The following is a 24,928-nucleotide window of genomic DNA, read 5'->3' on the forward strand; positions in this document are numbered from 1 at the left end:
GTTGTCCTTCCTTTTAACTTCCAGTAATCTGCTTCTATCAATGTCTCCTTTTGTTTATATACCTTAATTTTAAGTCTTTCAGGTTTGTTTTTTCAATCATTCCTTCTTCTCCATTGTTTTCCATCACTTATTAGATCTCATCTGCATATACTTTGATTGATTCTTCTTTCTCAGCTGCTCCCTGTTTTTCATTTTCCCTGATGGCTACTGTTCATTTTTTCTAAGTGTTGCTGTTCTCAGCTACATCTAATCTCCTGTGCCCAGCTCCCACTTTTTTCTTCTCTCTTCCCTCCTCCTCCCCATCTTTATCTTTTGCCATCTTCTTGGTCTTAGTCTTATGTGCCACAATTTTTTGTTTTCTCTGCCACCTTCTAGAAATACCTGAAACTCTTTAGTTGTCTCACGCTCTTTCACACATTAATGGGGAAAAAATTCAGTTCAAACAGTTAAATTCTGGCAGTTAAAGGAATTGAAGACGTGGTGTCATGGGGAGCTCTGGGCAGCCTTAATAACAGGTTGTGCTGCCAGCTCTGCCTCCAAGACTAACTTTATTTTGTTCTTTGGGTTTTGTACACCAGGGATTTCAAAATGCCTAGCAGGCTTTTAAGCTGGAGCATGATGGAGGTCTATCTGAGAGGGGCACAAACCATAGCATGTGGCTATCAGAGATCCAGATGATTTGCAGTTTTGTGTTCCGAAGACAAATACTAGTGTCTTTCACCTTCTTCTGTATTACTATTGTTATTATCATCATCATTATTTAATAAGCAAGCCTGGAAAGAAGGGGAGTTTGGGGTTTTTTTAAGATTTGAAACTGAGATGGAGATTTAATGAAGCTACAGTGTACAGGAATGTAGTTTTGGATGGTTGTAGTAGCAGAGGGGGTGGCTTTGGCAGTAACAGTTGCTAGATTGTGTGGTGAGGCAAAGAGAAGTCTGTTTCAGACAAGCAGGAAAGGGGCGGGGGAGTGAAGAAGAATGTCTGGAAGAATCTGGAGCAAGTTTGGGGAGAGTTTTAAGAATAAAAGAAAGCTCTAGTGCACTGAAAGGGAACTTACGCTTTCCCCTGCATCCCCAGTGCAGTATTTTTCACCAGAGGCATTTGCTCAATGTCATGACTCTCAGAATCCCTGGGCAGAATGTGGAAAAGCAGTGACAAGTGAAAAAATTGCCCTACATAATATCTCCACACAAAGGAAAATCAATACCAGCCAAACCGTGCTGTTTCTTGCTCTCATTTCAGTGATTCCTAATTTATTTTTTCATTCTTATTTTAAAATATAATTGCAGGTGCCTTATATTGTTTTAGAGGGATTTTGTTGTTTTCTGTAGTGTTGTTCATTATTTCCACATACACGTCACATATTTATTGTATTTGCACTCAGATAACTTAGACATGCTGCTCTGTTTTGTTGTAATACTAGTAGAAGGATCTGTCCATTCCGATTTTTCTGACAGAGAACCAAGAGAAAGTATCCCAAACTGTACACAGGTCATTACACAGTCTTGATAAAAGCTGAAAGATTTTGATATATAGTTTTTGAAAAGGAAATCACAGTATTTGCTTTTTCAGTCACTGCAAAAGTATCTGTAACCAGCAGTATAAAACTGCTTCCTTGTTGCTTTTTAAAAGGCATAAATTTCATCATTATTTCAAAATTTGTTTATCTAATGTTAGTGGGCCTGGCAAAATCCAGTAGCTTTCAGGCTGAGCTTTCCCAGATGGCAGAAAAAGCAGGGCCTTAGTTCCTGACCTTGCTGCATTGTTGGGTTTTTTCCTCTCTCATGGCTTACCTAATTGTGTGTGTTTTCTCTGTGTATGTTTGTCAAGTGGAACATGATCTCGATCAGATCGACTACATTGACAGCTGTGCCACGGAGGAGGAGGAGGAAGAGGTGAGGCAGCCCAAGTGCCTGGACTCAGACAGCCTCAGCTCCCAGTTCATGGCATACATAGACCAGCGGCGGATCTCCAATGAGGTGGTGCTTTTACTGCATTTCTTCACTTCACACACCCCAGCAAAGCCTTGTGAAAACTCTCCCCAGTTAAGTCATTTGGATGTTACACTTCTGGAGAGAGTCCTCAGAAACTGAACCTACAGAAGCAGAGTTTTAGCAACATCATGTTTCCTTCTGTGTTCTGTCAGTCTTAATTAATACCTATGTACAATTCAGTGGCTCACTGTACAGACTACAGGAATAACTTGTCTGAAAAAAATCTTTGTGGCTCCTCTGCTTAAACAGTAACTATGGTGCCGTGATTCAGATGTGTCCTTTAAAAGCTCCGCGTGTTTTGAAGCAGAAAGATATTTGCTATTTGAAGAAAGGAAAAAAAAAAAAGTGGATCTTTAGCTTTTATGTAGGAGCTTGGTCCCTATCTTGTCAGCTTCATAGTACTGTGTTTAAAATCAGTCACACAGATATGAGAGATGCATTCATTTTGCAAAGCTCACAAATTCAACATCAGATCACAGAAACTGAAGCGCAGACACTAGAGCAGAACTCAGAAAATTCAACTGTAGGCAATGCAACCTAAGGACTCCTTGCTGTAGGTGGGGAAAAGTCAGCTCACAACAGCTATTTCTTGGGGTCTGTCTAGTCTTAAAAATTCAACTGCTTATAGCTGAATGAGTAGCTTCTCTAAAAAGTCCAAAATACTACTTAAGAAGGCTGACTGCAATATAGCAGCATGCATGCAGGCATGAGTGAAAATTAGCAAGTTAATCTTGAAAAGTTTCTATTTTCTTGCGTTAATGGGTGTCAGTGGAAGTTTTTGAATAACACCCAAGTCAATATGTCTCTGTTCCCAATAGGATAAATTATTTCATTGCTCAAATTAAACCTAAAGTCTTGTTATTAATCCCGTGTTTTGCTTTCTTAGGTCTTCTGGGACCTGTCTTTAGAATATCATAAGACCATCAGCTCCTTTGTTCTCTTTTTCTAAGAATCCAGTCTTCACTGCTGTACACTTGTAGAGTTAAACTCCAAAGAATGTATTTACATTTCAGTACAAACTTCATACCTAGATTAACTTGTCTGCATGATTCTTAATACTGAAGGTTTGAAACTCCTGAAGTTATCAGCAGGCATATTTAATCTTGAAACTATTATTGATTTAAATGTGATAAAAAAATAAGAGTGAGCTTGCTTGGTTGAAAATTAACATCCGTAACTTGTAGTTTGTGCTTCTCAGATGTCTTAAATACCAGTAGTTACAGATGTAGCTCTGCAAAGAGACTGTTTGGCATTAATGTACAGTCTTTTGTGTTTTTCTGCTTAGAGCTCACCAGTAAAACCTGTATCCGTCAGAGAATTTCAGAGAGCAGAGGATACAAGACGACATTTACATCAAAACAGGTAAGAATTACTGTGTTAACAGTAATTTTATCCAGAATTTCATGATGAATGTAGAGTATATATTTACTGAACGTGTTTATAAAATGGCATTGTTTTCTGTTGCTTCGTCGGGAGTGTGTATGGCACTTTTTTGATAAGTTACTGCTCCAAATTAGGAATTGGAATTCTAATAATGGCAGTGAGCAAAAGGCATAACTGTTCTATGCCAATGCTTGACTTAAAATCAGTTGGTTAAAGAAGTCTCCGTAATTAAAGTACATATTTTTAAACTGATTTAATATCTGCTTTTTGTGGTTTGATTAAATCTCATTTGTGCTTTGATTAAATAGTTGATTTAAGCTGTATTACATAGAGAACAAAAGGGATAAAGGTACTTGCAGGAAGGATAGAGATACTATGGGATATCTGATGTGCCACGAGGACACATTCTTGGTTGAATCCTGCTGGTTTTGGTGTTGTCGAAGATTAATTTATTTTAAAAAGTATCTTTCTGGCCATAATCATGAGCTTACATCAGCAGAAGGGATAGAATGGAAATCAATTCTGAAAACGAGTTGCTTATTTTAATGAAGTATGCCCATGCTCTTTAATGATTACTTGGCTTATTGGAGAGAATGCTTATGCGTAAAATAAAGGTCAGAACTGGACAGAGTATCAGTGAGGGGTGGTTAGGTTTCTGAAAGGAATTTTGGATGTCTAGTTAAAAGAAAAGTAAATAAGCAAATAAAAGATAAAAAGCAAATTCTTGCAAATGAAAATTGAGAGAAAGTTTATTATACTATTGAGGCATTTCAGTGTTCTGTGGAGTGAAAGTGAATTTGCAGGGACTCAACAGAAAACATGGCCAGTTGTACTTGGAATGTTTGGGGGGGAGGGCAGGGGAGTGGTGGAAAAGACAACTGGTAGTCCTACCTATGTCATTACTTATGCTGTCAGTAGAAACCAGTTTTTAATGGATTCTAAAATGGTACTGAGAGAAGAAATGAAACCAAGATTAGTGTGTAAATTTTCCCAGCATTTTGTCAGCATTTTAATAGGCATTCTGAAACATGGAGAAAATAAGCAGATACAGTAGCTGTACTGATACAAGAGAGGGTCACTATTTCAGCATGTCAGCATTCCTTACTCTGTCCACAAGTCAGGTATAAAGTGATGTAGCAATTCTGCCATGTTTTCCACCAAAAAAGTGAGTGCTCTTGGTTTGAAAGATTGATTTTTTGCTTGTTTGTTTACTTACTTTTTTATTTGAACATTTGTTCAAATGTCAACATGGAAATAATTAGACATTACCAACACTGTTTTCCATGATAAATCCGAAGGAAATAGGAGAAGGCTGGTTAGCTGGGGAGAGCTGCTGTTTACACAGACAGATGTTAATGATACAGGAAGTTGTAGTTCAGTAAGGTATCCAGTGATTTCAAAACTTAAGGATAGCAGCAGATCTCCATGCAGAAGTAGTTAATCAGCGATCTGAATGAATTGTAGCTTACTGTGCTGCAGCAGAGTGAAATTTTTAAGGCACTAAAACCAGAACATGTTACTGCCTTCAAAATTGTGTAAAAACAGACATATGACAATGAGTAATTTTTTGTATTTTAAACTTGTATTAGTCAAATATTTTATTTTGTGGCAACCACAAGCTGTCAAATGCTTCCACAGTTATTCTGTGCAAATGCCTTGGCAGGCAGCCTCTTCTTTCTTTTTTTTTTTTTTCTTTTTTTTTTTTCTTTTTTTTTTTTTTTTTCTTTAGGATGCTGGAGCCATTAAAACTCTGAAAGTTGGATGTAACACAGACTTCATCTCTAGAGTACTTACATTAGTTGATTCAATTAAATAAATACAGTTTATGCCTCTGGGCAGACTGTGGTGCATTCCTGATGCAACAAAGCTGTGTGTACTCTGCTCTGAAGACACTCCTTGGCACTGAGCTGAACCCAGTCCTGTCTGTCTAAAATAGCTCTAAGTAACGGGTTTGTCATGTGCTTCAGTGCTAATTTAGGTAACAGAAGAGACCTGTAACATATGGGTCTTCCACATCTCATCTCCATGAGGACAAGGCCCTAAGTGTGCACACAGTCAGCTGGACTGACATTTTTTGGAAATGCATGGTTAAGTGTGTCTGTGTTCCATGGCTGCCCCAGGAGCAAAGGTTGCAGAGTTTAGGCTGTCAAGAGTAAGCTCCTTGATTTCCATCAACTTTGTTTCTAGGCAGCAACATGTCAGGCTACATGCTGTAGGCTGTGGACCTTGAGAATTGTTTCAGTGCTAACATCTGCCTTCCAGCAAAAAAAATCTGCAAAATTTCTTTCTTACTGTTGATACGATGGATAAGAGTCAGATGGGTTTTTGTTTACCTTGTGACTTTGAGGGCTTGTGTCCCTGGCAGTCACCTGATTGGTGAGGAGCAGGTTTGTGCTGAAAATACCAAAGGGTCCTGATGTTTAAAAATAATTCTGCTCTTTCCAGAGCAGAATAAGGCCTGCAATAATACAAATACTGTTTTAAAAGAGCGAATACATCTGTGTGTAACTATTAACCATTGTTAATTAAGCAAGTTATGTTTAGTTATTAACTGCAGTAGTTGTGATCTGACTTGGTATCACAATGTGATTTCTTTAGTCCAAATTTCACTTTTGTGATTAACTGAAGCTAATTGTTTGGGCATTTCTCTCACAAAGACAGTTGTAATCTGTAGTGGAATTAACCTGACAGTAGTCTATGCGCATCAGTGGCCAAATCCCCTTCCACCTGCTGTCTTACCTGCAGGGATACAGATGAATTACGAAGACCTGAAACTCTAAATTTGATGCAGGACAGAGAGCATCACCAAGTACTAAGGAATTATGTGGACAGGACAGAGAGGTAGGGAAAAAGAAACAGAGTGTTTCTGCAGATTCATTTTATTATTTTCCCCTCCCTCAAATAACCATACTATCCTCTAAATGAGGATCATGTGAGAAATTCCTGGTTTGGTTATTCTTAGAGAATGGGTATAAAGTACTCAGTGTCTCAATGTAGTAGGCCAAATGTACAATCCCACTGGTACATCTTGTGCTGTAAAAAAATGTTATTGCAATTCAGGAGAAGAAATAGAAATTACTTCACAAAATCTGTCATTCATAGTGAGTTAAATCATCAACACAGCTGTTAATAGACACTTACTCTTCTGATTTGATCAGATGCTTGTATGTCACTGACAATTCATGTTTGCAAAATTTTTATATTTAAGCTTAAAAGTCTACTTACTCTCTGTTTTTGCATTTGTCAGACCCCTGCCTGATTCACCTTATTTTCTCTCGCTATCAAGTCACCACACCCAGGTAACACATAGAATTCAAATAGTTTTGAATGAGTTTGTGGCAAAACCAAACTGATGTTATCCATAAGACACGGGGTGTTTCTCCATAACCCATCTGCAGCTCTGACTTCACAGCCTGATGCCCTGTTTGATTGCAGGTGCCCAACACAGATTCTGAGCTGCACCGCCGGCACATCGAGCGCACCCGTCGGGAGGCCCAGCTGGCAGCCCTTCAGTACGAGGAGGAGAGGATGAGAACTAAGCAGATTCAGAGAGAAGCTGTCCTTGACTTTGTTAAGGTGCCTCCTTTTAGTACCTACTTCATACTTTATCTTTTCTAAATCCCTTAATTATAACTAATTGCCATGTTAATTACTGCTTGTATGTTATGCTCCTGACACTTTATAAGGAATTTGGACAAATAGCATTTAAGTCCCTTAAGTGTTGATGCTGTAGCTTAACACAGGCAAAGCTAGAACTGGGGAATAAGATGGAAGATTTACCCAAAATGTGATTGTTGAAAAGAATTCTGATTTTTGCATATTTTACCTAATTTTCTCAATTTTCATTTGCATAGATGTGATGGGATTGGTTTAAGAAAGAAGAGGCCTTTATCCGAGTAGGCATAGAGGCAGTTTAATTTTGAAGACAGATTTGGCAGGGAGTAAATAATCATACACACAAAAATATAATGCTGCCTCATCTATTTTGCTATTTTGTGATAATAAAATAAGTTCTGTAAAGTGTGGGTGCAGACCTATGGTACATCAGGCACTCATTCTGAGCACTGTCTTCACTGTCTGTGCATTCAATATGAAGTCTTCTGCTTAACATGCCAGTTTATTTATATGATAGTTGATTTAAATTTGTTTTACTGATTGCTGCTCTGGTCACTTACCTGAATCTCACCATCACAAATGTAAGAAATGTTATCGTTAATATTTATTTTGGGTTTAGGGTGGTCTGCAGAGAGGCAAAGGGTGGTTTACTGCTTATATTTAATGTATAAAGTTAGTTTAGAAAAAGGGTCTTAGCTGCCTGAAACTAGGCTTTTCATAGCAACAACTATTACCAAGCCCCTGGCACTATTTTGTAGTAAAGCTGCTTATTAAAGATTCAGCTCAGTCTTTTAGTTAAAAATTAAGCTTATAGGATGCATGTTGTTCACTGATGAGTCTCCTGGGGTTTTTGGTTTGGGTTTGATTTTTGGGTATTTTTCATCTGTTTCCTTTCTTATTCATGACTGCTTTATTCTCAGCAGTTAAATTCCTCCCTTGGGTTGTATTTTGGGTTCATTATGCATCTTTCATATGCATAATTAGAAATTTTTGGTTGTTTGAATGTGGAATAAAGGCTGCTTTTTTACTGATATCAGGGAAGTTTCAGCTCAGTGAAATTTGCAGTTTTCCCAATGCATGTTCTATTTAAAAATTAAGACTTCTGATTTAAAACACTTTCAAGTTATGCTGGTTTGTTCTGAGCTTTTGTTTCTTTATGAAATTATTTTAAATTTAATTTTTTCTTTTTCTATGTAGCAAAAAGCCTCCTTAAGTCCTCAGAAACAAAGTCCAATGGATAGTGAGGTAAGAGTCTGATAAGAGCATTAGTAGGGATGTCAGCTCTTAAATTCTTAGCTCTCCATCAAAGTTATTTTCCTCATTGTGGGGTAAACACCTCAAAACTGGGTTATAGCATAGTTTTTTCACATATTATTAAGCCTTGGCTGGGTTTTTTTAATGGGGTCAGTCTACTTTTCTTTTGTTCATGTAGATTGCTTGTCCAAGTGTGTTGTTTTATTGTTTTTTGTACTTCTTCTATGTTCTCTGCAGAAAATACATTTAATGTTCCATTTTAACCTGCTCCTTGTGAGCAGTATAGTTTATATTCTGACAGGAGTGTTCAGTCAAGTTACAGTGCTACAGTCATCCTTCACAGATCAGTTTTTCTCCTGGTTTCCTGTTATTAGATCACCAGTTGTCCCAGAAATATTAAGTTTTACAATTTTGAGGGTTGTCACAAAAAGGAATAAATAGTTTTTAAGTTTGTTTTTTTTTTCTACTATAGTTTTATAGTAATATAGTTTCCATAATCAAAACCAGGAATACAAATCATACAAAGCTCAGTCTTCTAGAATATACAGAGCTGAGCCAATGACATCTGTTCACTCTCTGCATCAGATTTCTGCATAGTGACAGCTCTTCCACTGGTTGCCATCCCCACTTTCGTCCAGAGAAAGATAATTCACTTGGTAGTGTTAATCAGATCAAAACTTCCAATATAATAACAAATATGATAGTTCTTTAGCAGCATTTTCCAACTAACTCATGTTAAAAAATTACCAAAACATGGGGTAATTGAAATAGTTTTTGCTCCTCTTTCTTCTTAATGTTTTTCTGTTCTTAATTTATTCTTCTAAAAGGTTCTTTGTTCTACCAGAGTAAGCACTGTGAATGCGTAGTGTTCTGTATTTACTTGACACAAGACAGAAAGCAGAATAATTGATTCCTTAAGCAGTACAACTGCGCTGTAATTCCTGGGTCACGTGGCTGTGTATTCCTACAGAGTTACAGATACTTCATGGATTGTTTTAGAGCCTCACAGTGCTATAAGCAAGCAGTACATGTTCCAAAATGTCTGTCTGTTCGCATACCGTGTTTCTGACATTGTGTGTGTTTCTGACATTGCTCCATCTCTCCCACCTCCCAGTGTCCCTTTCCATCCAGAAGGTCTCAGCATACTGATGATAGTGCCTTGTTAGTGGTAAGATCCTGCACGTAATGGCCTTTTTCTGTAGCAGATTCTAGAGCATAGAAATGACAACATGTTATGATTGTCTCAGATTAGACCAACTGTTTTAGAGCTAATCTAAATAGCATAAAACATGACCATCTCCTTTGAAAAGTAGCTTAGATATGAGCTATGATGTTATGAATATGTCAACACTTTTGCTGTCAGACATTTGCTAATAATACTATGATGTTTTTCTACAATATAATTAAATCTTATATTTTGTTTAAGAGCAGAAGAAAGTTACTGATAGTAAGGAACAGTTTCTGAAGTGAAAAATTCATCTCTAGTTGTTCTGGTTTGATTTCTTCTCTATTCAGCTTGCTTTTTGATGTGCTCTGCAGTGCCAAGTAAGCAATTTTAATGCTTTATAGAATACAGCCTTCTATTTTAACTTTGTCTATGTCCTGCACATGGGGGTTAGAAATACTTGGCACAAGAAAAAAAGTGTTCTACTTGTGAATGCTACAAATCATGAAATACTCCTCATACAGTTTTATTGTTTATTAGTGCAAATGTCTTAAAATAATTTCTTTTGAACACTTACCAAAAATAAAAACATGTATGCACATGATTCATGTTTTATGCTATTTCTTCCTTTGTGGCATCTTAGCAATGTAGCATAACTAAAAATCTAATTAATGTCATCATCCATGTCTAGAAAATTAAGAATGCACCTGATTTGCCTGCTGTTGCATGAGTGCATGCCTAGAATTTATTTTCTTGATTTATGTGCTTCCATTATCTGCCTAAATTTTCTTTAGGCAGTGCTCTTGATTAGAGTGTCTCTCTCCTCAGTGTGTTGGTCAAGATGTTTACTATGTCTTTATTCAGACTTTTTGGGTTCTCTGCTTTCATAAGACTAGCACTTTGTGGGTGAGAAAGAAAGCTTAAAATGTTAGAGAGAAATTTAATAATCATGTTGCTGTTTAGAGAACTCCCTATCAATGAGCATATTAAAATGTGCTTTCATAGTTAGGTCATAAAAGCAAGAGAACAGTAGTTTGGGTTGAGATGATTTTCTGTTGTCAGTGAATTTGTCTTTGGAACATACTTTAAAGACACCTGTAAGAACCCCATTTCTATTTGATTTAGTGAACACATGATTGACTTTTGTTGCAAATTAAGATACAGAATTTTCAGAAACTACCTTGAAACTGGCTTCCATTGCTATTTGTTTCCTTTTTTGTCTTTAACCAAGTTAAAGACATTCTTTAACTTCACAAAAAGAGTGACCAGGCTGGCAGGGAAGGATTGAAAGCAATAATTTCTGTTTTCATTTTTCTTTTGATTCCTCACATTTTTCAGCAGTGCTAAGTTATAATAGTATGTGAAATGCTGCGGTTTCTGATCTGCAGCTCTCTTCTATGGTGGAAATCCACACTGTGCCTAATGATCACATATGTCAGGGCAGCAGTTTCTGGCAATTACTGTAACTGGAACATCAGGCCCATACTAGCTCATGAATTTGTACCATCTTTTGTTTACACAAATGTATTTTATGTGATAAAAACTTGTTCACCGTCAAGGAAACGGTCATCAGTTTGCTTTTAAAAAAAAATTTAAGGGTTTACATTGCTTTTACTTTTTTATATTCTATTGCATTTCATTTGACATTTTCCCTATCCTTACAGGTTTGAAATTTAGCTAGGTCCAATTTCTGAGGACATAAGGAAAAGCTTTTAAAAGTACTAAATCTAATATGTAGTTAGAAAGCAAGTGAGCTTTTATTTTACTACTTCGCTCTTCTGGCATTGTTACTGCTTTAACAAAAAATCAAAGTTGTGAATCTCCTTTTTAGAATCTTTAGTGTTTCTTCTGGTCATCTTGTTGCTGTCTTTAATCGCTAATTAAAATTAAAATGTATTCATGTTGCACAGGTTACTCTGACCATTTCCTTCTGTTTATAAACAATGTCAGGACGGTTGGTTTGAAGTCTCAGAATGATTGCCCATACATTCTGTGAATGCTAATGGTTCAGTTTAGTTGTAGTTTCTCCTGCACACCTATGATTTGAAGTGGAGTCTGGCTGTAGAACTTCATTGCACACTGTGGTAGATTTCTTTGGGTTGACCTGGGATAGATAACCAGACTAAAAGATTGTTGAAGAAACGTAGTCACTGGCCTCTCTGAGAAAACAAGTTTTGTGTTAGTCAGAACCTCTTGCTGTTCTCACAAGGATAGTTCCATTCATTAGAGCAGAGATTACTTGTAGAGCTGGTATCAGGCTTTTTCACACTTGGCTGATGATTTCAGCCTTCATTGCTTCTAAATCTCATTTTTTTCCAAATATCTACTTGTTTTTCCTATACTGTCCCTTAGAAGGTTAGTACTATTAAAGGGGGGGAAATACCCAAAACATCCTCTCTAAATGCTGCTGCATTTCTCTGTTGTGAAGCCCACAAGGTGCTTCAGAAGCATCAGACAGATGCTGTGACCTGTTGCTCTCACAACCTTTGTGTCATTGCTGCCTTGTGCTCCCTTCCTTGTGTTGTTTTCTTGTTGTGGTCTCAAATGTGGCCTGAGGATGTCATATTACTGTTAGCACATAGGATCTCTGAAACGTTTACATAAGACTAAGTTTAAGTTAAGCACCAGAGTGTTACAAATAATAATTGTATGGGTAAAATAAGCAGGACTTGACTTATGCAAACTTGTACCCTGGAATTTTCTCTGAGACCATTGGTATTCATTTGTGTATTCAAATGTTTAATAACCAAATTCCCTTATAATATCCTTATTTGGTCCATGCAGAGTTCTGGTTGGGCTCTCTTTTGGCACTGCCTGTATCTGCAGTTGTTTCTGGCACAGGGAAATTTTTGTGACTTCAGTGCTAGACCTAAAGAGTGCGTGCAGCATGTGCAGAGGGTGGCACCAGTCTGAACTGCAACATCCTGGCTCCTTTAGTGTTGTGGCTGCCCTTCCTCACAGTCGTTCTTTGCCTCACTTCTTCCTTTTTTCCCCTCTCTTTCTTTCCTTGCTGTCCCTGACAGAATGGCTTTGAGCCTCTCTTTGTGTTTGAGATTGACAATAACACCAATACCATTAAAAGGAGGCCAAGCGCTCACAAACAGGTGAAGAGCATGTGGTGTGTTGGTGTTGTGATTGCCCCTCCCTGTGCTGTGTTCCCTTCCCTCTGCTCACTGCTGGGTTTTGTGCATAGTGACCACTTCTTGTTAGTCTGTGTCAAGCTTGCCCTGCTCTTTTCCTGCAGGAATAAGCGGCCGTTACAGCCCACCTAGTTCTGGATTGTTTTAGTGTTCTCATGTGCTAGCTAATGTGTTGTCTAAGTCAAGTGATATTTGAAACTCTTAAAAAATAAAAAAATCCCCACCATTTTGGCTCTACCCTGCTCTGGAGAAAAGAGGAAGTCTTGAGGATCAGCTCTAAGTCTGTACAGGTCCTAAAAACATTTGTGTTTAAGGCTTGCCATGAGTGTAAACTTTCCCTTCTAGTCGTTCTGGCTGTGCTCTTCTGAAGTGGCAGAATAGTTGCAAATGTTTTAAAAACTAATTCCTACATGTCTTTCACTCCCTGTAGTGTTTCTAGGTGTCATTTGATGTTCTTTCCTGTGCTGAAATGTCACTTTGCTGTTTGAGTGCTGTTTCTGAAAGCATAGTGAGCCATTCAGTCCTCAAATGTTAAAGTTTTGATGGTGCTATCAGCGGGACATAGGATTTGGCCTTCTAGATCCACCTGTCAGTGACAAATAGGCACAACTGCAGCCCCTGTTCTATAAACAGGAAAAGTTGTTTATTTGGCTGGTTTTGATATTGGTCATAATTGAAATGTGACTGCACTTTATTTGTGGCAACACTGTAAATTCTGGCACTGACATCTTCCCCAAGAGTGAGATTCTCCCCACAGAATCTCATTTACTTTGTGTGTAATCACAAGGACCAGTTGTGTTTGTGGCAGATACAAAGTGGGTATTACTGAGCCTCTTGAATGTGGGTTTCTCTGATTTTTCAGACATGCATAGCATCCTCAAAACATTAAAAAAGAATTCATTTATTTATTTTTAATGGTGGCCTAGAATGAACTGTTGTAGGGTAAAATTCCTTTTTTTTCTGATGGCATAGGTGTTACTAAAGAAGCTTTTGCCTCAGTTACTGTTCTTAATTCTGTTTTTAATGTCACTGTATTATATGTAAAAGAAGCACTGTACCTCCCAGAAAGTTCAGGGGGGTAGGAAAGCTTTAACTATAGTTCAGCAAGCATTTATATGTGTTGCTTGTTGAGTGTTTCTGAGAAGTGATCGTGATCACCTCTTAATTTTTAGCTTCGCTGCATTCCACCTTTGTGTACGACCTGTCAGCTACTCACTAACTCTGCTACTGCCTTCTGTTTCTTTCTGCATTCAGTCACTTTCAGGGTTGAACCAAGAAAGCTGTGCTACTACCCTGCCTAGTGCCTCTACCTTCAGTCCTGTCAAGGTATCTCTTGCTATTATCATTCACCACTAGAGCCAACAAAAAAATCTCGGATCCACTCATCGGTTTTAGCAGGTGTTAGTCTGTCAGCATCTAATCAGAAGTTCAGGTAGGGTATGAACCTGATTCACCTGATTAAGCTGTAGTAGGTATTACCTCATCTTAGCTTTAGGCTGTGTCTATAGGAGGCCTGATCTATAAAACATGGTAACAGTCTCTGCTCTAAGGGATTCTTGGTTGTCTTTGATGTTGCTTTTTCTGTACAAGATTATTTACTCTTGATGAAGTTGAGTTCATCGAAAGTACACTTGTATTATTTTCCTGTTTCTTTCTTCTCTGTGGAAACTGCTGTGCTGAATGCATTCCTCACAAGAAATCATTAGTCTGTGTAAACACTGTGATGAAGCCACAGTGTGTTTCACTGGGGACAGATGTTCAGTAAATAGCAGTTCTGCATTAGCAAAGGTGTCAGAGGAGTATCCTTGTTGGGGCTGCTGTATTGTCAATTCTGCATGTTGCTTAATACCTGTTTTTTGGTGTCCCCTTTCACTTCAGGTTAGAAGGAAGAGTTAAGAATGATCTGGCATTGCATAGTCAGTGTTGTTTCATCTTTCTTTTTCCTAAGGAAAAAAAAGCAGTTGTGTCATTTCTGTAAAAGAAAAATACTTTGTCTCTGCAGGGATAAGACTTGGGTCAGCATACAGTGTTTTTTCTTATTTCTCTGAAACACATTTAGATGGTTGGAGCTTTTCTTAAAACACAGCAAATTAAAATACAGTCAAAGTCTTTCTAGATTAGGACCATTCATACTCTTCTGCTTTTTTGTTCACAGAGTGATGACAGATCTACCATCTCCCCTGGCTCACCTACTGCTCAGACAGGTAACAGGGACAGGAAAAAAATTCTGAAAAATAAGATCAAAATGCCTGCTTGCTTATTTGTCCTATGAAGAGAGGGGAGCATCTGTTCCTACCTCTATGGCACTGCTGTGTGCAAGAATTTACCCAGTTACTTGGGCCTCCTTAGAAAAAAACACAAGGGAAGAGACAACAGGGGTGAAGCATATCCTTAGGCAGAGCATAGGGTTTGGCTGGTTTAGGCCTTCATAGAGGCTTTGGCACACAGATGCATTCAGCAAGAGTCAGAACAGTTGTTGGAATTAGTATGTGGAATGTGCTTTGCATGCAAGTGTCCTTGGAAGTGCCTTTTCCTGCTCTGCTTTTATCATGCACGGCTGTAATTTGTTTTGTCATCATTGCATTAAAATTTTTTGTTTGTTCTTTTTAATTACCACATTGCTGTACCCATTTCCTATTTAAACTCTAACCATTTCCTTCTTCCTCCTTCCTTTCCTGTGCCTTTCCATATTTGTTTAGTCCACCTTTCCCCTCCATATCCTGGCCATGCAGCCCCGCCTTCCTATAGAAACCCTTCCCAGCGACCTGAGAGTTTCCTTTTCCGAACAGCTGTCAGGGATGAAGCCAAGAAAGGTAGGTTATATAGCTCAGAAATCAGCTAGTTTTGCGACATTATAATGACATCTGCATTACCTAGGGCTTGCAGTGTTTTGTTACTTCAGGTCTTTATCATCAAACTACTTTTTCCATTTGTAGATAGATGACATCATATATGTTGTGAACAAACAGAGTTTTATTTGGAGACGTCCAATATTCTTTTGCCACATCTGTGGAAGTGTGAGAATTCGCTCATCCCGGTCTGCACTTAGACCTTTGCCACACTAGCCTTCAACGACTTGATAATTCTTGCATTGCCCAGTAGCCTGTAACAGAATTGGAATTTCTGGAGAAAGACAGAACCATTTCAACACACTCCATATGGCAAAACTTTGTTGTCATTTGTGCATGACTATTATCCAACAGAAAGATCAGAATCTAAACAGTGAAGGAATTGTGTTCACATCTCATTTAGGTTGGTAGACCATTAGTTTGATTAATAATCAAAGGTAAGAAAAAGGCATGTAATGCCCCCATTCTGGAACTTTGTGTGCAGTAGCAAACAACACAGAGCCAAACTGTGCTTAGTGATTTTCTTTCCTTCATGCTGCTGTTTTAGCCATTGCTTCATCCTCTACCTGTGCCTTGTCTCCTGCTAATGATTCTGCAGACCCTCGAGTGAGACAAAATTCCAAACAGCGGGAGGAAGAACTGGAGCTGATAGAGCAGCTACGCAAGGTAAGGGGCTGCAGGAGCCAGAACGTAGATATAGCAGGAAATGCATTTTGTGACCTTGCTAAATCTGCTAAAAGTTGTCTTATGGACCACTTTCACTGAACCAATACAGGGCACAACTGACCAAAATTAAACAGTGTGGTACAGTCTATGTACTTCTTTCAGATGGGTGCAGTGGTGTTCATTTGGTTGTTTGTGGTAGATAAAGTCAGCTTCAACTTCTGTATAAAAAACTATGTCAACTCCTGCTCATGAATGTCTGGTGAACTCTGTTTTTATGTGTGTTTCCTTTCTTCCTTATCAGCTTTCAGTAAGGAGCTCCCTGGAAAGTTGCCTTTACTGTCCCCTTTTAATATATTTTTTAAAATTCTTTTTTGCTATGAAACTGACAGAAAAGCAGATGGAGTGCAGAGACTGCTGCCAGTCATGCTTCCATCATGGTTTCCTCGTGTGTTCTAGATCTGTCTGTTGATTCTTGCCTTATCCTGAGTTAAGTGCAGAACATTTGAGCCACAAATGTTTCTAATATTTATGCTTTTTTTCTGCCCATGGGCAAGACACTCCTGGTTTTTGTCCAGGTACAATGACAATAAACAGGAATATTGGAAATGCTACATGGCATTAAGGTACTGCTCTGCTTTGCCCCAGACTTGTTTCTGCAGAGCATGAAGGGATTTCTTGAGGTGGTATAATTAATTATTTGAATTTTCCAAGTAAAAAGAATATACTTGTTGAAACTAATCTCAAAAGCCATAAGCATCCAAGATAGAGAAAATTCCCTCTCTTTGGGAGGAAGTGTTGAAGTAAGGACAGTCTCCTTTCTCTAAAGGAGAAAGATTACTTGGTGATGTTTGCAAACCTCTCTTATGTTATCTTAGACTGTTTTCTATGTAGTCTGTCTCTTGTTCTGCTCCCCAGGTAAGCTTTATTGTTTTTATAATTCTTAAAAAATTAGATACAGTATTACAACTTGGTGACATTCACACAGCATTTCAAATTAGTTTGAAAGCTTGAATTGAATTTCTATTCATTCTCTTAAAAAAATGCTAGCTAGCTTCTTTTCACAGGACTGCTTATGCTGAATAGTTCAGTTTTTATTTAAAGGCAAAAATATTGTCTTGACTTTTGTTAATTGTATTGTCCTCCAACCCACAAAGACAATTATTTTCACTTCTCTTGGCAGAACCATTCTCTGAGAATATGTAGGGTTAGGAATACTGTTCCTAGATCCTGATTTCCATTATTTTTGAATAATGGTTGTATTAGTACTGTGCTTGTACAATGAAAACTGTTCTTTGTTGAACTCAATTGCTCCCAGACTGTGGCCAGCCTTGGGCCACAGTAATGCGCAGGGCTTTCCTTGGGCTTATTCAGAAAGCTGGTTGGAAATGCCATGAGGACAGACAGAGTTGTGATGCAGGAACTCTGCCCCATACAAGCTTCTGCAGAATGCCCCAGCTGGAAGAATGCAGCTCTCAGCTCCCCTGTGTGTGTCCCTGTTGGTTTCCCACAGAACATCGAGTCGCGGTTGAAGGTGTCACTGCCCAGCGACCTCGGGGCGGCTCTCACTGACGGCGTCGTTCTGTGCCACCTGGCCAACCACGTGCGGCCCCGCTCTGTCCCCAGCATCCACGTGCCCTCACCTGCTGTTGTAAGTGTGTAACACTGACACTACTTCAGAGCTGTCCAAAGTGACATCCTACACAGTCCTGTAATCCAGGCAGACACTAAACTCAGTATTCTCAGTGAATGTACGTGACAAAAAATAACCATCTGTGCTGTTTAAAAAAGGTCTGCAGTGTCACTAAATGAAATTCTGTCTGGCTTTGTTTCATTTAAAGGACGTTACTTCTAACAGCTTTTAAGCAAATGTTAACATTTTCATGTACTACCTAAGCACGTTAACTTCAAAACCAGTGAAATACAAGACAGTTCACCATGAAAACCGAAACAGGGTATTTTAAAAGATGAAAATGTCTGAGAAGTTCAGGAAAACATAGCAGGGAATTACAAGTAGGATCCCACTACGAAAGACAGTGAAACCAGGCAGAGACCAAGTTGATTCCTGTGTCCACTTCATAGCATTACAAATTCCTCTGCTTAGGAATTTTAGCAGAACACACTCAAGATACTTGGAAAACTGCATCTCCTGGAACAAAACAAATCTTGTCATACCTTTGTGATAACAGGAGAAAAAGGTGGCTGTGTCAGGGGACTGTTGAGAGCAGGGAAGTATTGCAGTCTATTTTGTAGGGAAAGCACAGAGTTAGAGAACAGTCAATATCTGTGAGATAACAACAGATTATTTATCCAGTTTGTGTTTGTGGAAGTCAGAAAGTTCAATGAAAATGTTTTAGATCAGCTACTTGAAAGTAATATGGACAGGCAGATTGCTTGTTATGCACCTTTAAATTGTGTGAATAAGGGAAAAAAACCAGATTGTTCCTTGGGGAAGAAGTTGAAACATGCACATGGTCTTCACTTACTCTTTGTTTGAAGTGAGTCTTCATGTTGGTTGGAATCTGAAGTGGCACTTTCAGGGCTGAGAAGTGTGTCATTGTGGTTGTGTCCCTGGGACTTGATGTGACCAGGCAGATGGCCCCATTATTTTGAGAACGACTGAACTGGACACACCAACGTTCTAGGCAGACTGGGATCATTCCAAGCAAAGGCCAGGAGCCACTGCTCAGGAGACTTGTGTCAGTGAGATCTTTTCAATGGCCTGGTTTGATGTACAGCTGAATGTTCTGTGTTAAATCACGGCTTTGTCATGTGAATCCCAAGGAAGAGGCAGCCTGGAGTCACATGGCTCCTGGAGCAGAAGAGGCCATCACATCCTGCCCCAGGCGCAGTGTGATCTTTGTACTCCCTTGCACCTCTGGGAGAAAGAAGCCAGTGCTGGCCTTTAACCTGCTTCTTGGTGGGGAAACACAGCACATGAAGGGGACAGAAGAAACCCCATCACTTACAGAAGTGTTGAATACCTGGAGGCTGCTGCCTGGTGCTCCAAAGCATGTTCACAGGAGAAGGGAGTTAGTGTCTCTTGAACCAGAAGAGAATAAGCTTTGAGAGCGGGCAAGACAGAGCCTGTGCTGTGGTATGTCTGAAGAGCTGTGAAAGCTGCAGAAAAAAACCTTAGTAGAAAAAATGCCAATGAGTACAATTCAGACAGCTCTATTAAACACATCTACAAGAGGCTGGCAAGCAGTAAGCTTCACTTTCAGTCTTCTGACATTATTTTTTGGTTTAATTTAGCCTTTATTTTTTTACCTCTTTGTTAATTGAGCTATGGTTTGATATTTATATAGTTTTGCATTATAGTAATCAAGAACAGACTCTAGAATGCTTCATGTCTTGAAATTGCTCTGAAATCACAGCATGGAAGCCATGGATGTGCATTTCATAAAAGACTTTTTTTAATGATTGTACTATAACCACTAGAAGTGTTAGCCAGTTTTATGTAACACTGTGTATATAAATATTGAACTTAGAACTGTCCTTTTTTTAAAATCATCCAGCATTCATAACTTAGCTTTTCATAAAACAGCTTTGAAAACTGGGATGGTTTTCTAAGAAAAGCAAACTTCAGCAGAGCCTGCTTTGAATTAGATGAGCTTATGTCAGCGCAGTGTTTTTGGCAAAGAGATTTATTAAGAGTTTTATTTAAATAAAAAAATCAAAACCTTTTAAAATGTTGCCAGTTAAGAACACTGTATGCCTTTGCTCCTTTGCAGCCTAAACTTACAATGGCAAAGTGCAGACGAAACGTGGAGAATTTCTTGGAAGCTTGCAGAAGGATTGGAGTGCCTCAGGTATGTATTTCTGCTGTCCTGATAAAATGTTCCAAATGCAGTTTTGCCTGGTGCTTCAGAAAATAAAGCATTCTTTGGAATATTAGATTAAAACAAAATGATTAAAAGTTTAGAAGGTTCAGGTACAAGCTGTCCTGCAGTATAGATCAGACTTACCTTGCATGGTCTTCCAGAGCAAAATGAAGCCAGATACAGTTTATCAGAGTATAGTTGATAGAATTTATATTTTAGTACAGATTCACTTAAATACTGTGCATCAAATTCATAATAGCTGATGGACTTCAAGTCTGCCTTTAGAACTGGCAGTTACATCTTCTCAATATTAGGTATGTGAAAACTTCAAAGTGGGATAAAATCTGGATGGTGGTTTGCATGTGTTTTTTTTTTTTATCCCAAAGCTTTTCATGTTCCTTCACAATAATTCTCTTACATGAATGTCTCTTCCATCTTACCAGCAAGTCTCAGAATTATTTGCCTTTCTCTGATGGTAGCTGTCTTTGCATAGTTCCTACTTCTTTTGTTATGTACTGGTGGTAAAAAGTCTGTCTTCCTTGTCCCCTTTGGAAACTTGTAAGATCTAGGAGGTGGACACATATTAGAGTCCATCTTTATCCTGTTGGTCTGGTTATCCTGTTTTATGCTGTCCTGTCCTTTGCACTTTGTCTTATTCAGCAGCTGTCTCAGTACAAGTAGATTTAATACATTATATTTTTCTTAATTTCCCTTCCAGTGCACTAATTGATTTGGGTTTTTACATTGCTGAGCATTGGTGTTTCTGTTGTAGGTGCTGTTTTTTTTGTATTCTGAAAGGGAGGAGTAGACCCTGTGACTCATTTCCCAGCTACATCTAAAGGCAGTTCTTAAGTCAGTCATGTAGAATTTTCTGGTGTTTTCAGATCACTTGCAGACATTTGAGCCACTGGGGTTTTAGGATAACTTACTTATTGAGCTGCCTGGCAATTTCACGTGGCTCTGTGGTGAATCATGTTAGAAGGGGCTGGGGAGTTGTAAGTGATCATTAATGCTGGAAGATCCTGCACTGCTTTGGTCCTCTAAAAATATTTGGACTTTCAGTCCCAGCAGAACTGCACAATATAAATTCATTTGGGGCATTGTGCAATTCCATCCCAGCTTCCCTATTTATAGCTCCCTCAAGTATGAAGATAAAATTTTTATGGGATTGCAGTACAAAGAAGATCACTGGAATGACCCACAATCAAAACCATACACAAAGGCCAATCAAGAAAAAGTCCCCTGTAAACCCAGGCTGCTCAATCTGCTACCCCTACTGTGTAGGGCTCTACACAGTTTTCTCATATATCTTGTTTTAATGTGAAAGAGTTCAAGGAAGGTCTGTCTGGGAAAACTTAGGAAAGTACCCTCCCTGAACTCCAAAGCTGCTCTCATATGTCTGCATTACATTTCTGTTGAGATGTGAACATAAGATACTTGCATGTAAGAGTGGCATGGCAGCCTGGTATGTTTTTCTTGAAAAATTGCCTGCAGGTTTTTCATTTAATTTCCATTCTAATTGCAAAAATAATAGGATTTCTGAAAGCATAGATCCATGTAGGAATACTTGCCTTTTAAGGGGAAGGCTACTTTTAGAAAGGGCTAATTACAGGCACCACAACAGAGCATCAATTTGTGTAGGACTGGTGATTTTAAAGCCCTTGGATCAAAGGAAACCCTGAACAGCTGAACAGCTTGACCCATGCATCTAGATTTCACTGATTATTAGCAGTTACCTGTGGGAAAGGGACACAAGAGACACACAATGGGAATAGTTACAGAACTCTTAAACTCTAATTAGTAATAGATATTTCTGCAGAATGCTGCATTCAAACATCAGTTACACATAAATAATCTCTTGTCCTGCTGTTTTCCTTAAGTTACATGTGGAGGCTGAACTTTGGTGAGTACTCAATGCCAGCAACATCTCAGATAGCCGTAACATCTTCACTTCTAGAGAAAAATGGGTTTCACTAAGGCTTGTGTAAACCACTGTTTTTAACAACAAGGAGTAGTTACATGTTGGAGTTGGAGAGGTGACAGGCACCTCACTGAACACTAAACACTGACACTGAGCTCTTTGCAATGAGAGTCTTGCAGATTTCTATGTGAAAATTAACCAGCTGTGATGTGCTTCTCAAATGTGTAGGTTGTATCTGAGATGTCTGATAACTGCTTCGTGGATGTTGCTATGGCTAACTGACTGACTTTTTTTTCTGTCTGTTTTCCCTTCCCGCTCACACACTCTGGACAGGACAATCTTTGTTCCCCTTCTGACATTCTCCAGCTAAACCTCAGCGTTAAAAGAACAGTTGAGACTCTTCTTTCCCTGGGGACAGATTCAGAAGAATCCAGTCTCGTGTCTCTTTCCGTTCAGCTCTGGGGCTTTGTGGTGTTTTACTGTACTCTAATGCTAACGCTCTGTATGTTCTATCGCTGGGTCTTTTTTCTCTAGTGAAGGATAGTGGTGCTGCTTCCTCCCTTCATCACTCCAGTGCTTGGGAACAGATTCTGGGCTTTGCCAAGACTGTGTGTATGAAGTGCTTTGTTTCCCACGGATGGGACAGAGGTGACAAGTACGATGTGGAAACATGTTGGTGCACCCACACCACCATCCGTGACCCAATTCCCATTTGTATTTGCTGTGTTACATTGAGCAGATGAAATGCTTTCCAAGGGAGGAGGTGCTGTCCCTGGGCTCAAGTGAGGGCTGAGGTCAGGACACGTGGTGCATGCTGTAGTCTGCTGACCAGTGGTGTAGTGAAAACTGCAGTGTCAATTTGTGCCTCTGTTCCCCCATCTGTATAATGGGAAATGCAACCACTTTGGTAGATTGCCTGAGGATTATCTGATGAAAAATGTTAACAATGTGAAGTATTTTTTTCAATGTCAGTGTTCTTGATGCAATCTCACAGTCTTAGGAGACATGGTCTGGTATTGTCCACAGAGCTTTCTAACTGGTTTGTTTTTTTATCCCCAGTCCTTTATCCTGCTTCTGAGCACATTTGATTTCTCAGATTTATAGACTCTGCTGTATTACTTTGAGTCAGGATTTTTTAGAACAACTGTCAATGAATCCTGAACTACTTGAACTTGATAGCAGTTCAAGCAGAAAAATTTCAGAGAAATTGAGCTCTTCAACAGCTTTAAGAGAAAAGTGTTCTGGAACAGAAAGAAAAATCTTTATGATCTTGTCAGGTGCTACAGAATGTCATAGCATTTTACTGTGATCTGGATAAAACTTACCAAAAATGTGTTGAATTGTCACTTGATCTTGGGAACCCCAACCCAAGCTTGTTCCATGCTTAGTCCCTTCTTTCTCTTATCCTGTCATTTTCAGAAACACTTGTATCATGCAGTTGCACAAATAAAAGTCTTGGCTGCACAAGCACACTTCACTGTTTTACAAAACTCAGGTAGTCTTCCATAAAGCTTCACAGCCTTTCCCTCCCCAGGGAAAACATCCTGGTGCTTTAATGCTTTAATGTCTCAGGGACACCTCAGAACTTCAGGGCACTCCCCATGTGTGTAACAGACCATGTCTCCTCAGAGTGGAGATCCATTCAGGGAGCTCTGCTCAGAGACCAGTGACAGGTAAGTGTTCAGGAGATGGCTGTTCCAAATGTGTCTTCAATAAAATTCTGTTATATCTGCAAGTGCAGTAAATGGCTTGGAAGCCCAGTACAAGTGATGCTGGCATTCCAGCCATAACATGGAACACCTCTGAAGCACAGTTTAAGGTACACAGGAGTTCAGTTGAAAATGGGGTCACTACCAGTAAAAATGTGTTATCTGTATGTGGGTCTCACAAGCTCTTGTACCATGAAGTGAGTATTTATCAAAGGAGCAAGTAAGAGCTGCTGCCTTCTGTCCAAGTCACACAAAATGTTCTGTCCAAGCCAAACATCACTGAGTAAAGAAGGGACTTTTGACAGAGGGAGATTGTTTTATTTTTAAGTAAGCTATTTTTGTACTGTTTACTGGTATGAACTAAAATGAACTCGGTTCCTGTGTTTCTTAACTTCTAATGAACACTGTGATAAAAGCTGCAAGGGGTTTTACACTGACAGTGCCTTCCAGTTTTTAAATTTTGTTTGTCATTACTGTGTGTGGTATGGAGTCATTCCAAAGCTTTTCCCGCTTATCTGTTTGCATACATAAGAAAAAAGATAAGGCATATTTCCTCAAGTTTACAAGTATTGTCTCAAAAAGCACACTTTTTCAAAGTAATATACATTTGCTGGAAGAAAAATGTATTTTAGCCTGAGCATATGGCTTTCTATGAGAATTGCAGTCGGGGCTCGCTTATTTTCTCTCTGCTCAGAGCTTTGCGGGAGAGGAGTGTTGGCTGCCACTGTTTGTGCTGAAGGATTTCTTTAACCTCAAGAATCAGTAAATACTCAAGTGGTGAAATGCCAATGGATGTGAAAGTAACACATGAAAGAGTCTCTGTAGCTCTTTAGGAAGGACACACTTGGGTTGTTTTCTGCAGATACAGAGAACTGTTGGACATGTATCCTGACCGTTGTAGAGTGAGGATGGCCAGGAGGTGCCAAGGACTTCTGTAGGATGAGGCTTTAACTACATCTTAGACTGAGAATAGCACAAGTATTAATAAACAGTTTGAAACCTCTTTTTGCATGTTGCGTATTACTGTTAATCCTCAGGATGATTTTGGGGGTCACCTGCTAAGCGCTTTGGGGAGGTGAGTGAGTGGTAGTGAGTCATTCCCTGCTCCCCACCAGGGTTTCCTCATGGCTGTAGCTGAACAGGCTTGTCCCAGGAGGACTTTCTCCAAAAGGTGTGATTTAGAAAGGAAGCTGTGATTCCTCTCCTGCTCCATGTTGTAGCACATTGATCGTATTGAAGCAAAGCTTCCCCTTCCTCAAGTTCATCTACTTTGGTTTCATAAACCACTGCCATCTCAGTGTGGGCAGAGATGGAGGACAATTTGCTATTCCTCTTTTCTCCCACAATCCTTTTTCAAATTCTTATTTGTAGAGTTTTCTATTAAAAGAACACAAGAGATTAGCCCAAGGCC

The 24,928-nt window shown here is 39.0% G+C and overlaps 1 protein-coding gene across 17 annotated transcripts in view; it reads left to right on the plus strand.

The window, feature by feature from the left end:
* The window catches only part of LRCH3 (leucine rich repeats and calponin homology domain containing 3), a 62,398-nt gene that overhangs the window by 33,729 nt on the left and 3,741 nt on the right, over nt 1-24,928 (plus strand). The window contains exons 9-23 of one of the 17 annotated variants that reach the window (XM_088060851.1): nt 1,831-1,979; nt 3,280-3,356; nt 6,123-6,218; nt 6,625-6,676; nt 6,813-6,953; nt 8,190-8,237; nt 9,361-9,414; nt 12,435-12,515; nt 13,806-13,877; nt 14,707-14,755; nt 15,251-15,364; nt 15,948-16,066; nt 17,577-17,714; nt 19,798-19,875; nt 22,142-24,520. In XM_088060851.1, coding sequence (XP_087916977.1) covers nt 1,831-1,979; nt 3,280-3,356; nt 6,123-6,218; nt 6,625-6,676; nt 6,813-6,953; nt 8,190-8,237; nt 9,361-9,414; nt 12,435-12,515; nt 13,806-13,877; nt 14,707-14,755; nt 15,251-15,364; nt 15,948-16,066; nt 17,577-17,714; nt 19,798-19,875; nt 22,142-22,342 — 1,469 coding nt within the window. In that variant the 3' untranslated portion in view covers nt 22,343-24,520. Of the gene's footprint in view, nt 1-1,830; nt 1,980-3,279; nt 3,357-6,122; nt 6,219-6,624; nt 6,677-6,812; nt 6,954-8,189; nt 8,238-9,360; nt 9,415-12,434; nt 12,516-13,805; nt 13,878-14,706; nt 14,756-15,250; nt 15,365-15,487; nt 15,801-15,947; nt 16,067-17,576; nt 17,715-19,797; nt 19,876-22,141; nt 24,521-24,928 lie in introns of those variants that run through there. The other 16 variants (XM_088060852.1, XM_088060853.1, XM_088060855.1 and 13 more) reach the window with 16 other exon arrangements.

This window comes from Pseudopodoces humilis, chromosome 11 (genome assembly GCF_049639895.1).
Source record: "Pseudopodoces humilis isolate 2021_Gansu_Grassland_sample_001 chromosome 11, ASM4963989v1, whole genome shotgun sequence".
Taxonomy (NCBI): Eukaryota; Metazoa; Chordata; class Aves; order Passeriformes; family Paridae; genus Pseudopodoces; species Pseudopodoces humilis.